General features: G+C 42.3%; 1 protein-coding gene across 1 annotated transcript in view; it reads left to right on the plus strand.

Moving 5' to 3' along the window:
- MAP3K5 (mitogen-activated protein kinase kinase kinase 5) overlaps positions 1-13686 on the plus strand; it is a 119854-nt gene that overhangs the window by 51740 nt on the left and 54428 nt on the right. The window contains exons 7-8 of the mRNA XM_068398082.1: positions 2597-2767; positions 10368-10480. Coding sequence (XP_068254183.1) covers positions 2597-2767; positions 10368-10480 — 284 coding nt within the window. The remainder of the gene's footprint in view (positions 1-2596; positions 2768-10367; positions 10481-13686) is intronic.

Genomic DNA, 13686 nt, shown 5'->3' on the forward strand with positions numbered 1-13686 from the left:
GTCCGGGTCCTTTCTTGCTCTTTTATACCAGGTATATGAAGGTATAAATACAGGGCCTTTTTTGTTCCTGCTTTACCATATGTGGAGCTTTGCAAATGAAATAATCCAGTACATATATGCTGCTTCTACATAGCCTTCACAAAAGTCATTAGGCGTACCTTGGAGTTTTAGCAAGTTATTTAGACTCCAAGGTCACCATTTTCTAAAACAAAGTCACCCTTGAAAACAGGACTTGAGTAGTTCTCTGGGGCACTAAAAAAACGTCAAAACTGTGGTATAAACTTTTCAGGCAGATTCTTATACTCTGTTGGTTCTATTTGGACTTATTACAGACTGAAAGGTCTGTTTTTATAGATATGACTGTAAGATGTAGCCTTTTAGGGTATCTGGCATACAAAAGGTCTGCACAGTACCTCTAAAGGAGTTCAGATCAGATTTTTCTCTCCCTCCCTTCTCCAGATTGTAAATTCAACTGGAATCCATGACAGCCATGAAAATTTCCATGCTTTGGTGCATACCAAGAAGACATTACTTGGGTTTAACTGTAGCTTTCACCTTTTGGGGAATATAGAAGATATTTCTTGGGCTAAGACAGGTCTGGAATACTCTGCACATCTGAACGTTTGCTGTGGAAGCAGCTGTCCCTCTTGCTGCTTATCCAGGTCACCAGTACAGGAGGATGGAGCAGCTCAATTAGTCAGGATTAGTCTGACCTAAATCAAGAGATAGTGTGAGGGCATGTATGATGGAGGAGTAAGCAGAAAGAAAAGTAGGGACCTCTGTCTCTGGAGACCAGCAAAGTGTAAATGGTGCATATCACAAAACACTGCTGTGCTTACTGGTTTTGTTCTCATTATGTTCAGCGAGCTATTGGTTTGATCTGGATTAGTGATAGTCGATACAAGATGTGGAGGAGTTATCCACCTGAAACTCCATTCTGAAAATCAGCCTTCTGTAATGAAAGTCAACTGAAAAACATAAAGAAGTGGCAAACGTACCTCGTTGCTTTACTTGAGTGATCAATATGAGAAGAGAAAAGGAAGCAAACCTTCAACAACTGGGCAAGCGATCAGTTGGCAGGGAAACCAAAATAATGCAGACCCGAAGGACTCTGTTATTTGCTCAGCCAGGAGCACTTGATTTCTCTCCCTGGGATTGGGAGCACTTGTCCACCTCAAATAAGTACACCAGCCTTGCTGTGACACTCAAGAAGTACTTGGGGAGCCTACTGCAGCTCTAGTCTGAGTAGACTTTTCCTAATTTGTTAGAATTCGACTAGTCTGAAGGTTGCGAGGAGAGGGCACTGGGTTTCATTTATCTTTGTCATCAGGCTGAGACATCAGTAGAGGTTGTCCCAGCACGCACACTTGCACGCTCACTTTGTTTTTTTTTTTCCTCAGAAAAGCAGTTTGTACTGTCTACTCAAACAAGTGCTTTTGCTCTGCTTTCTTAATTATTTTTGTTATGATGCAAGGACTCATTCTTCCTCTGTTACCCATTCTGCTTGATTTAAACCTTTTCTTCAACATCACTTCCTTCTGGAGCTGCATATGTGAGCTCAGAGCTCACAAGCTGAGGTATCCCTTAGAGTACAAGTGCTCTGATCTCTCAGGTTTGACATCAGCACTGCCTGTGCAGGTGCATCAAAACTTTGATATGTTCTTGTAGAGGAAAGAAAAAAATCAATTACTGAACCTCTGATCAAGTAGTGTCTGCTTTAAGATGGCTGTGGCTTTTGATGTGTTTTTTTCTTTCTGAGGTAGCTTTCTCTTGCAAGTTTCTTCAATGCAAAGCTTGCAAGACAGATAAAAAACTACTTTTATATATTCCCCCCAATTCAAGTTGTAGCCACTCAAATATTATAAGCGATTTCTCCAAAAGAATATAATACTCTTCCCAAACCACCAACGAGTAGTTTTTGCTGAGAAAGGAGTCATTTATTTGTTCAGTACACAAATATGTAAAAAATTCTAAACTCTTGATATTGAATGATGTAGGTATCCAAACTGTGAGTCACCAGGAAGTGTCTAATGCTTGCAATTATGTGGTTTATTTGTCTGAAGTACTTTTGTTAATATCACCTTATTGGCTTCACTTCCGAACCTTCCGTACCATGGGAATTCAGTCTGGTTTGTGCTTTTTTGTTTTTTGGATTCACATTCAAAATGTATATTAAAAAAAAAGATCACAAACACGAGATGGAATCTTTTTTTTTTTCCTTTAAAGCATGAATTAATATGAAAGAAATATTAGATAGAAATATATGAACCTAAGTTTCCTATGTTGTAAGAAAGTAACATATGATCTTTCTAAGACTTCCTCTTGAGGCTCTTGTTGCTGTTGTTACTGCTTTGCTGTAGCTGATGCTTCATGAGAGAGATAAAACTTGTTTGGGGTCTTTTATAAATGTGTCTCATGATATTAAGGGGGGAAAAAAAAGAAGAAGGAGGGGGAAAGTGGGTATATATAATAGTCCTTTGTGTCTAGAAACACATTTTACATGGATGAAATAATACGTATATATTCAAACATAGTTATGAAAAAGTATTTCTTCTTAACTTTTTTTTTTTTAATCAAAATTTTAACTTTTTAATAGGCGAAATCTGCCTGGAGACAGACAGAAAGCTCTAGAAATTATGATTCCCCTGGTAGAACAGGAAGACCAAGTAGCTTCAGATATGTACTGCCTGGTTGGTCGAATTTACAAGGACATGTTTTTGGAATCTGGGTTCATAGATATGGAAAGCAGGGACAAAGGGACGTTCTGGTGAGTACTGTTTTCCTGGTCTATGTCCTTTTGTTAGCTTTGCCAAAATATTCCTTAAACAAGAATGTATTTCAACTGTTTTTCATTCCAAATGTTTGGCGTCCTTAAGGGCTACACTGATTCTTCTAATCTTCTTCACTTATTTGTTAAGAATGAGAGATTTACGTTGTTCACAGATCTGGTTCCATGAAGTTCTTGAAGTGCCTCAGAGACCTGGAAGTTTAGGTAGCTCGCATCAGTGTATTTTCCTCCTTTCTCCCAAATGTGAAGTCTCCTGTTTACTATATTATTCTTGGGGATCTGGGCCAGACAATATTCAGCCATGAATCAATTGACATATCTGTAATCTGATAGATATTAGCTAGCTAGGCTTAAAGGTGCTGAGGTTTAGCTCTGCACTGATGCTTAGGATGTACCATTCTGCCTTTTTGTGGCTTCCATGCTCACAAGCAATATGACTGTTCCAGACTCATGCTGGCAAAAGTTTTATCACCTCATCGTCACCACATAATATGGTGGTGGACTGCAGCACCATCGATAGTCAAAGCAGCACACAATAGACGAGACAAATTCTTATCTTGATTTTAGAGGCAATGTTTCAAGTATGTTTTTTTTATTGCTTTGAAATGCACTAAAACGCTGTTATGTGGAATAGGTTAAAAAAATAATTGTTTTTTGTCTCTTATCTATCAGGATTTAATTTGCAAAAGTGATGTACTTGAAATGGAGGCACTGGACACCATCCTAGACTGCTGTCGGGATGAGCTGCTTTTCTCCATTATGATTCAGATGAGGATACAGGCAATCTGTGTTTATGTATCCTGCACATCAGATCCTAGTTCTGGTCTTGTGCTCATCAGCTGCCTGTTAAAGTAAATGCTTAGAATGGAAGGCTTTCTTCTCCCTTCGTCATTAATCACTTGTTTTCAGTAAACTTCAGATTTGGTAAAAGATAAGATATAATTGTTTACCATTTATGGCCTCAGAGTACAAGTACAGTTTATAATTGCTGGTCATGCTTTACGGTTTTGCAGTGCCTACTGGATTTTTTTAAAGATGTTGAAATAACAGGAATGTAGCATATAGTCATCATCATCCCCTTCATAATTTTGAATTATGGGCAGAGCCCTTACTGGGCTTTCAAACTTTCAAGATTCTGTTTTAAAAAAAAGATTTTGCTAATGTCATGAACTAATATAAAAAGAAAGCCGTAGTCCTGTATACAAATACTAGGCAGTGCTACAGGCTAAATAAAATAAATATAAATTACTTTTGCTATTGTACATCTTGCTTTTTCCTCATTCACAGTGCCTTATGAACAGCTAAACTTTGAGAATGTCAAACATAATTGAACTAAGAATGATTATATGTGTAATAGTGGTAATTACTCCAAGGATATTTCATGCAGCCATTTTAACACACTTTTAATAGATGCAATCATTATATTCATCTATTTGATGAGGGGAAGTGATTGTAGTCAGGTGTACCAGCTTGGGAAAGTACAGCAGGCTGGCAGCTCCTGCAGCAGGGCAGGGTGCTCACTAGCCAGCCCCCAAATAATCCCCCAAGTCTCTGGCAAGTAAGGCCCGGCACAGACTGCTCCGTGCACCTGCTGCCATAGACCAAGGTGAACTCTGTTGAGTCAAGCCGGAGTTTGGCCGGAAGCTGTACCCCATGGGCCAGTTGCTTTAGGTTTGTACTTTGTGCTGGATATTGATTTGAGTTCTAGTGTTAGTCATGCAGCTTGACGTGGCTGAAGGGTTGACTCATAACTCAGTGGGAAGGCTCTTGGGAAGGAGCAGACCTCCTGCAGTACTACAGCAGGCCACAAGGGGCGAAGGTGTGCGCAGGAACAGTGCCCCCATGATAGTGTTACTTTATGTTGAGAGGAAGGTTACTATCTCAGTCTTAGAGAAATGAGGATGTAGGAGAAATGTAGTGAATTGCATAAGATAATGAGAACCCGGCAGCAGAACTAAAGCATTGGTTTTGCAACAACTAGAGATGTCAAGGTACTTTGGTCTATTGAAAAAAAAAAAAAAAAATAGGCAGGCAGTGTGCTTTCCTGCCAATTAAAAAGCAGAATAAAAGATATCTTTCATATAAATATGAGCGAAGAGATGAAAGATTAATTATTAACTGTCACTTTCTTGTTGCATACTGGCAATGTATATCAGACTTACCAAAGCTATCAAGTCTTTATTCAAGTCTTTTCACTGCTCCCTCCCTAATTCAGTGTCTGCACTGCAACATTTTCCCAAATGTCAGCTTTCAATTTCTTGATGGCATTTATAATCACATCAGCTAAGCCAGCCTCTACTTTATAGGCAGACTTTTAAACCCTACCACCTTTCTACGATACTGCACGGGTTCCTCCACTGATAGTGAGGCACGATGATGTACAGCAATTGCACCGGTTGAATTATCAGTTCAGTCAACACATGTGACTAGTGAATTGTTTGGGAAACTGTTTCCCAATGACATCAAGCCGATGACACCAAGCTGTGCGGTGTTGTGGACACGCTGGAGGGAAGGGATGCCATCCAGAGGGACCTTGACAGGCTTGAGAGCTGGGCCTGTTTGAACCACATGAAGTTCAACAAGGCCAAGTGCAAGGTCCTGTATATGGGTCGGGGCAATCCCAAGCACAAATACAGGCTGGGCGGAGAATGGATTGAGAGCAGCCCTGGGGAGAAGGACGTGGGGGTGATAGTTGATGAGAAGCTCAACATGAGCTGGCAGTGCGCGCTTGCAGCCCAGAAAGCCAACCGTATCTTGGGCTGCATCAAAAAAAGCGTGGCCAGCAGGTCGAGGGAGGTGATTTTGCCCCTTTACTCCACTCTCATGAGACCCCACCTGGAGTACTGCGTCCAGCTCTGGGGCCCCCAACATGAGAAGGACATGGAGCTGTTGGAGCAAGTCCAGAGGAGGGCCACAAAGATGATCAGAGGGCTGGAGCAGCTCTCCTATGAAGAGAGGCTGAGAGAGTTGGGGCTGTTCAGCCTGGAGAAGAGAAGGCTCCGGGGAGACCTCATAGTAGCCTTCCAGTACCTGAAGGGGGCCTACAGGAAAGCGGGAGAGAGGCTTTTTACAAGGGCATGTAGAGATAGGACAAGGGGGAATGGTTTTAAACTGAAAGAGCATAGATTTAGATTGGATATTAGGAAGAAATTCTTTCCTGTGAGGGTGGTGAGACAGTGGAACAGGTTGCCCAGAGAAGTTGTGGCTGCCCCCTCCCTGGCAGTGTTTAAGGCCAGGTTGGATGAGGCTTTGAGCAACCTGGTCTAGAGGAAAGGTGTCCCTGCCCATGGCAGGGGGGTTGGAACTAGATGATCTTTAAGGTCCCTTCCAACCCAAACCATTCTATGATTGGTGTGAGTAGCATGTAAAGATAGCTAGAAAAATGAATTTCTTCTGTGGAGAAGGGAGATTTGGAAGCAATTTGGAAAAAAAAAGGCAGAACCCAGGATGTCTCTTCTGGTCTACTAGGGGCAGGTGGCAAGGTCCTGGCAGCAGGGGACTGGAGGGGTGGCCTCTAACAAGAGACAAGGAGCTGCCCGATGTCAGGCACAGACAGTTCCAGCCAGCTCCAAATGACTCATCACTGTCCAAAATGGAACTTGTGAGCAATGCTGGTGGTGCCTCTGTGGTAACATATTTGAGAGGTTTTCTTAGGCTGTTTCACCAATGCTTCTGTATTGGTGAACTATTTTGTAAACTTAATCTCATCTTCACCTCTTTTGCCTGTATGATTAACACTGTTTACAGCACAAATGTGCCCACCTGTTGATACACGAGAGATGCTTATTTTGTCTTTAAATTTTGAAGTTTTGTATGTATCCAAGAACTAGAGAAATTTTGATAGTCATGGCAGAGATTAGGCATTTTAGGGCAGAACAAAAAAGTGAAAGTACTGAGTCTCTTGTATTGGAACAAAAATACTTATTTTCAATGTTTTTTTTTCTTCTTCTGTCCATCTTTCCTCTCTCCTTTTCCTGATATTGCATGAGGGTTACAGCATGAAAGATCTCTAGGGCAAAAAAAGGAGTCCAGTTCCCAACATTGCTATGTCTCTTAGGCTAGGACTTAAGGAAAAAAAGAGAGCCTATTTGCTCTGGAAGAAGGGTCGGGTAACTTTGGAGGTCTATAGGGATGTTGCCAGGTCATGTAGGGAGAAGATTAGAAGGGCCAAAGCTCAATTAGAGCTTGATTTGGCTGCTACAGTCAAAGATAACAAAAAAAGTTTCTACAAATACATTAACAGCAAAAGGAGGGTCAAGGAGAGCATCCACCACTTGCTGAATGAGGAGGGTAGTGTAGTGTCAGGGGATGAGGAAAAGGCAGAGCTGCCTAATGCCTTCTTTGCCTTGATCTTTAATGTCAAGACCAGTTGTCCTCAGGAGACTCAGCCCCCAGAGCCTGAAGTCAGGTGTGGGGGGCTGTGTGAACCCCCCGTAATCCAGGAGGAGACGGTTAGTGACCTGCTGTGCCAGTTGGACACCCACAAGGCTATGGGCCCGGATGGGATTCACCCCAGAGCAATGAAGGAACTGGCAGATGAACTTGCCAAACCACTCTCGATTATCTACTGGCAGTCCTGGTTAACTGGAGAAGTTCCAGCTGACTGGAAATTAGCAAATGTAACGCCCATCTACAAGAAGGGTCAGAAGGACGATCCAGGGAACTATAAGCTGTCAGCCTGACCTCGGTGCCAGGCAAGGTGATGGAACAGATCATCCTGAGTGCCATTACACAGCACATGCAGGACAATCGGGGCATCGGGGCCAGCCAATATGGATTCATGAAAGGCAGGTCCTGCTCGACCAACCTGGTCTCCTTCTATGACCAAGTGACCTGCTTAGTAGATGAGGGCAGGGCTGTGGATGTAGTTTATCTAGACTTCAGTAAGGCATTCGACACCGTCTCCCACAGCATCCTCCTAGACAAACTGGCTGCCCGGGGCTTGGATGGGTGGACTCTTCAGTGGGTTAAAAACTGGCTGGATGGCCGAGCCCAGAGAGTGGTGGTGAATGGGGCAAAGTCCAGCTGGCGGCCGGTCACTAGCGGTGTTCCCCAGGGCTCAGTTCTGGGGCCGGTGCTGTTCAATATCTTTATAGATGATCTAGACGTAGGGATTGAGTGCACCCTCAGTAAATTTGCAGATGACACCAAGCTGAGTGGGAGCGTCGATCTGCTGGAGGGTAGGAAGGCCCTACAGAGGGATCTGGACAGGTTAGATAGATGGGCCGAGACCAACGGCATGAGGTTCAACAAGAACAAGTGCCGAGTCTTACACTTCGGCCACAACAACCCCATGCAGTGCTACAGGCTGGGGGAAGAGTGGTTAGAAAGCGGCCCGGTAGAAAGAGACCTGGGGGTGCTGATCAACAGCTGGCTAAACATGAGCCAGCAGTGTGCCCAGGTGGCCAAGAAGGCCAATGGCATCATGGCCTCTATTAGGAACAGTGTAGCCAGCCGGTCTAGGGAAGCGATCGTCCCTCTGTACTCAGCACTGGTGAGGCCGCACCTTGAATACTGTGTCCAGTTCTGGGCCCCGCACTTCAAGAAAGATGTTGAGGTGTTGGCGCGAGTCCAGAGGAGGGTGACCAAGCTGGTGAAGGGTCTGGAGGGTCTGACCTACGAGGAACGGCTGAGGGAGCTGGGGTTGTTTAGCCTGGAGAAGAGGAGGCTCCGAGGTGACCTTATTGCAGTCTACAACTACCTGAAGGGAGGTTGTAGTGGGGTGGGAGTCGGCCTCTTTTCCCAGGCAACTAGCGATAGGACAAGAGGACGTAGCCTCAGGCTTCGCCAGGGGAGGTTCAGGTTGGACATTAGGAAGAATTTCTTCTCAGAAGGGGTCATTAGACATTGGAATGGGCTGCCCAGGGAGGTGGTGGAGTCACCATCTCTGGATGTGTTTAAAAAAAGACTGGACATAGCACTTAGTGCCATGGTCTAGTTGACATGGTGGTGTCAGGGCAATGGTTGGACTCGATGATCCCAGAGGTCTCTTCCAACCTGATTGATTCTGTGATTCTGTCTCCAAACAGCTTACACCAGCCAATGGGTCTCTTCTAGCTATATATGCTTAGAATCAATGAGAGTGTCGTCCTGTTTGGTTGGCAGGTTTTTATGGGGTTTGTTTTTTTTTTGTTGTTGTGGGTTGGGTTTTTTTAAGTGAGAAAAAATGTTTTGTGTGTACTTTTTTCCTTGTTTTGTTGTAACTCACAGTACAAGAGGAAAGGCAGATGATGAAAGAAAAGAATTGAGTCTTCTCTGCTCATCATGCTTTTTTAGAGGACTAGACTCTTGTCTACTGATTAAGTTCTTTGGATGTGGGCAACTGGTGTATAGAAAGAGTATATATATGTTGCACATTGAAGAGGAGCCTGTCTTGCAGTTTTGGAAAGCAGAGCTTATGTTAAAGGATGCAAAGTCTTGAGTCATTAGAGCAGGAAAAACAACAAACAAACAAAAAATTTTAAAAACCAGCCATATTTTTGGCCTGCTAGGATTAAAATGCCTTAGCTTTGCATATGTGTCAAAGCGTGGTCTGGAAGCCAAATCCTTAGTTTTTTGCGTAGATTATTTTTCTTTCCTTCCTTATGTATTAATCTCACAACCTGCTTACTTTTTTATATAATCCATTTGTTTGTCTGGATTTTTTCCATCCTTTTGAAAGTAAATTTAAGCTCCATTACTTTTACTGTACTAGAGTCGTGATGACTGAATCTCTTGTGCTTCTTAATTCGTATATGATAGCCTTGTTTGCCTCCTCATTACCGAGGTGTGTGTGTATGTGCAACTAAACATGTTCTTATTCTGTAGAACAAGTTTAAAGCACTGTAGATCTGCTGTCACTGTTGTCACCACAACTTGCGTTGCTAGCATGAGGATAGTATGTGCTGTTTTTGTGTGAAGGCCCTCGACTTCTTTTAAGACAAGATTTAGGCTAGGTGAATACCACCACCGTTCCTCTTGCTAGCTCACTTCCTCTTGAGGAGAATAAAATCTGGTGTAGTCCTTTTTTTATGTGAATAGACTCGTAAGGACAATGTCAATGAGACACTCAGTAAAGAATAAAATTTGGAGTAGCTGAAATCGTAGCTAAATGTGAAGTATGTTCTTGTATCACTTGCTTTTGTGCTTATGCATTTTGACATGCTTGTATGTCACTGTAGCAGATCCACAATAGAATCTAAGGTTTCAAGTCAGTGAAGATTCATATATTTAAGAGTAAATTAATGAGCTTATTAATAAATATAGCTGTGAAACGGGTCTCTTACAAGCTGATAGTATTTTTTTTTTCTTTAATCACAAAGAAAATTGGAAATCCAGTAAGATACTATAACTTCACTGGGATGGATGAGTAGAGTCTGTACTTCTTGTGTAAACGGAGAGGAAATGGGAGGAGGATGTATAATTAACAGACTCCTAAAAATAACCACAAAGCATGTGTGGAAAATGGTAAAATAGTTTTGCTTCCATGGATTCTTGCTGTGTAAACAGAAGATAAGCACTTAAAGTACCTAAAAGTATAATTATGTCCCTGTGAGATCGTATTATTTAGAAAGTAAACTTGTATGTTTGTTTTTTCTAGGTTCAAGAAGGCATTTGAGTCAGAGCCAACATTACAGTCAGGAATTAATTATGCAGTACTCCTCCTGGCAGCTGGACATTGCTTTGATACTTCTTTTGAGCTGCGGAAAGTTGGTAATTATAGCTTGCAAATTCACAATGAAATCGCATTATAGTGAAAATATGACACCACCCAGTGTCATGGGGGAAAATCTGGTGGTTGTATACGAATGCTGTGATAGTGAGCGTGTGAATATTTAAGTTGGTCTCTCCCACCACCACTAATCCCACCTGATTGCAGGTGAGTGCTGTCATGAAGACCTGGTTCCAGTTTCAAGGTCTTAACTGGCTACTAGGGCTTAGTGAAAACTGACAGCCCTTATTTGCAATGGCATCATTTGTGTGAAACAGGAACACCTGAAGGGGGAATTCAGTTCCAGCTAGCATTCTTTAAAACAGACAAACAACCCCCCCTGTCGAACTGTAGGGAATATAGACAAGAAGTCCATCCTAAGAGTGGGGAAAATGTACTTGATTTGAACTTGGGATGGGCTGAGAAGAATGTTTCTCTTCCCATGTTTTCTTTGAGGTTTCCTGAATGTCTGTATTCATAGAGTCACAGAGTGGTTTGGGTTGGGAGGGACCTTTTAAAAACCATAAAGTCCAACCCCTCTGCCATGGGCAGGGACATCTTTCTCTAGATCAGGTTACTCAGCCTGACCTTGAACACTTCCAGTGATGGGGCATTCACAACTTTCCTGGGCAACTTGGTCCAGTGTCTCACCACCCTTGTCACAAAAAAAATTCTTGCTTAAGAGGGAAGAATTAAGGTGACCGTTTTGTTTGTGACTTTGTGATTTTGCTGGATTTGAGGAGAGTGCAAAGTCAAGATTAGTCAGTAATACTTTCAGGGAAGGCATGGGAGAAAGCACTGAATGTTGTAATATGTAGTAACATATCATTTGCAACTGGCATTCTCCTTCATGAATTCATATAATTCTTGACTTATTGTAAAGTCTTTTTTATCCTTCTGTCTCTTGAGGAGGTTATCAAGTGGGGAAAAAACCTATGTCCTTCACTCCACAGAATGTATCTGTAATCAGCCACTGCTCTAGTTTGGATGTTAGGTGTGCACTGTATGTCTGAAAGTAATTGTCTAGATAGAGAAGTTTTGAGTGTGAAGGTCAGAGTGAGATGGTTACTTTCACATAGATAATGGAAGTGAAATTCAAATTCTCTGGTGTGAGTAAAGGTATTCATTTGGATGTGGCAGGCTGCATAGAGTTGTCCCAGCTACTGTGTTTGAACTTCTGTGAGTGGGTGACATTTTGCTTTTTGGGTCGGATAGAATACTTTGATCTCCTACACTGAAATTTGAATTCTTGTGCCAGTGTAGGGAGGTAAAAATACATATTTTGCTTTCTACTTAGCATTTACAAATATTCACTCAGCTGGCCTAATTTTACATTAGATAGTTTAGCAAAGCTGGGCTATATTTATTGTGTAGTTTAATTTGAATCCTTCCATTTTACAGAAACTTCTCAGTTGCACACAGGCTACAGCCAACTAGATTTGGACAAATTAATTGTACTGGTGAAATCTGGGTGTTATTTGTAAGGAACAGGTGTTTGGTATCATCTTCTCATGAGTTTGTCCAGTGTTGTTTTCCCTATTCTTTGTATGGAGAATATTACAAAAATTAAGGTTCCTTATTACTTAAGGTTCCCTCCACAGCTGATGAATGATTTAGTGGAGAAATATCTGGTAGCTATTTGGTGGAAGGATTTTTTTTTTGAGCTGTTGGGGTGCTTTTCTCTTATGTAAACATTTACTTGGTGTCTGCTGAAAACCCTTGACACAGCAACCCCTCCTGTTATCTGCTAGTGTCCATCTTTCTTATTTTGTTATGGGAAATATTGTCAAAATACTTTAAGCTTCAGACTGACTTAGCTATTTTGAAACAAGTTTTCAAGTACATTTTTAATATAGAGCTATGTGTGTCATTGGTCATTGATTTCTTGTTGACAAGACTGTGGTCACTGTTCATAGAATCATAGAATACCAGGTTGGAAGGGACCTCAAGGATCACATCTGATCCAACCTTTCATGGCAAAAGCACAGTCTAGACAAGATGGGCCAGCACCTTGTCCAGCTGAATCTTAAGTGTCCAGTGTTGGGGAATCCACCACTTCCCTGGGGAGATTATTCCAATGGCTGATTGTTCTCATTGTGCAAAGTTTTCCTCTTGTATCCAATCAGAATCTCCCCAGGAGTAACTTGTAGCCATTACCCCTCATCTTCTCTATGTGACTCCTTGTAAAGAGGGAGTCTCCATGTCCTTTGTAGCCACCCTTTAAGTACTGGAACATGGTGATGAGGTCTCCCCTAAGTCTTCTTTTCTCAAGGCTGAACAAACTGAATTCTCTCAGCCCTTCCTCATGTGGCAGGCTCCCCAGTCCTTTGATCATATTTGTGGCCCTTCTCTGGACCCTCTCCAGCCTGTCCATGTCTTTTTTGTATAGTAGAGACCAGAACTGAACACAGTATTCCAGGTGCGGCCTGACAAGTGCTGAGTAGAGTGAGATAATGACTTCTTTATCTCTGCTGGTGATGCCCTTGTTGATGCAACCTGACATCCTGTTGGCTTTCTTTGCTACAGCAGCACACCGTTCATTCATACGGAGCTTGTTGTCCACCAGGACCCCCAGGTCCTTTTCCACAGAGCTGCTCCCCAGCTGGGTAGATCCCAGCCTGTGCTGCTCTCCTGGATTGTGTTTTCCCAGGTGCAAGACCTTACATTTGCTTTGTACAATAAGGTTTGTCAGCTGACTTGAGTTGTGCTAGATTCTGAGGATAATTTAGTATTTTCTTTGTCTTGGGCTAATGTTAATGTTTTAAACAAAACTAAGCAAAGCCACAGAGATTGTGTGGGAAAATGTTTTGATTTTTTTCCTGTCCTAAGAATCTCTTGCATGTGTCTCATTCTTTTGATGTCGCCTCTTGTTTAGATGTGTGTGTACAAGACAGTTCACTAGCAGTAGTTAGATTTGCCTGACAGTGCTTTCAGTTTGGCGTCCACCTGCAACATTGTCTGTAGCACACAGAAATTAGAGGAAGTCTGTCTTCTGGTGAGAGATGAGGTGAGGGGTGAGAGCAAGCTGGTTGAAGTTCAGTCCAGGTTATATGGAAATGATATTGGTAGGTTTAGAAAGGCTAAAGAAGGATATGGTCCCTAACAGCACTTCAGAGGGTGCATGAGGATGTAATTAGAAGACCCATACCTGATTACATTGGCGATAATGTAGTCACTCCAGTAAAACTAAGAATAAGTCCAGTATCCA

The sequence above is a fragment of the Nyctibius grandis genome, chromosome 1 (genome assembly GCF_013368605.1).
Source record: "Nyctibius grandis isolate bNycGra1 chromosome 1, bNycGra1.pri, whole genome shotgun sequence".
NCBI classification, from domain to species: Eukaryota; Metazoa; Chordata; class Aves; order Nyctibiiformes; family Nyctibiidae; genus Nyctibius; species Nyctibius grandis.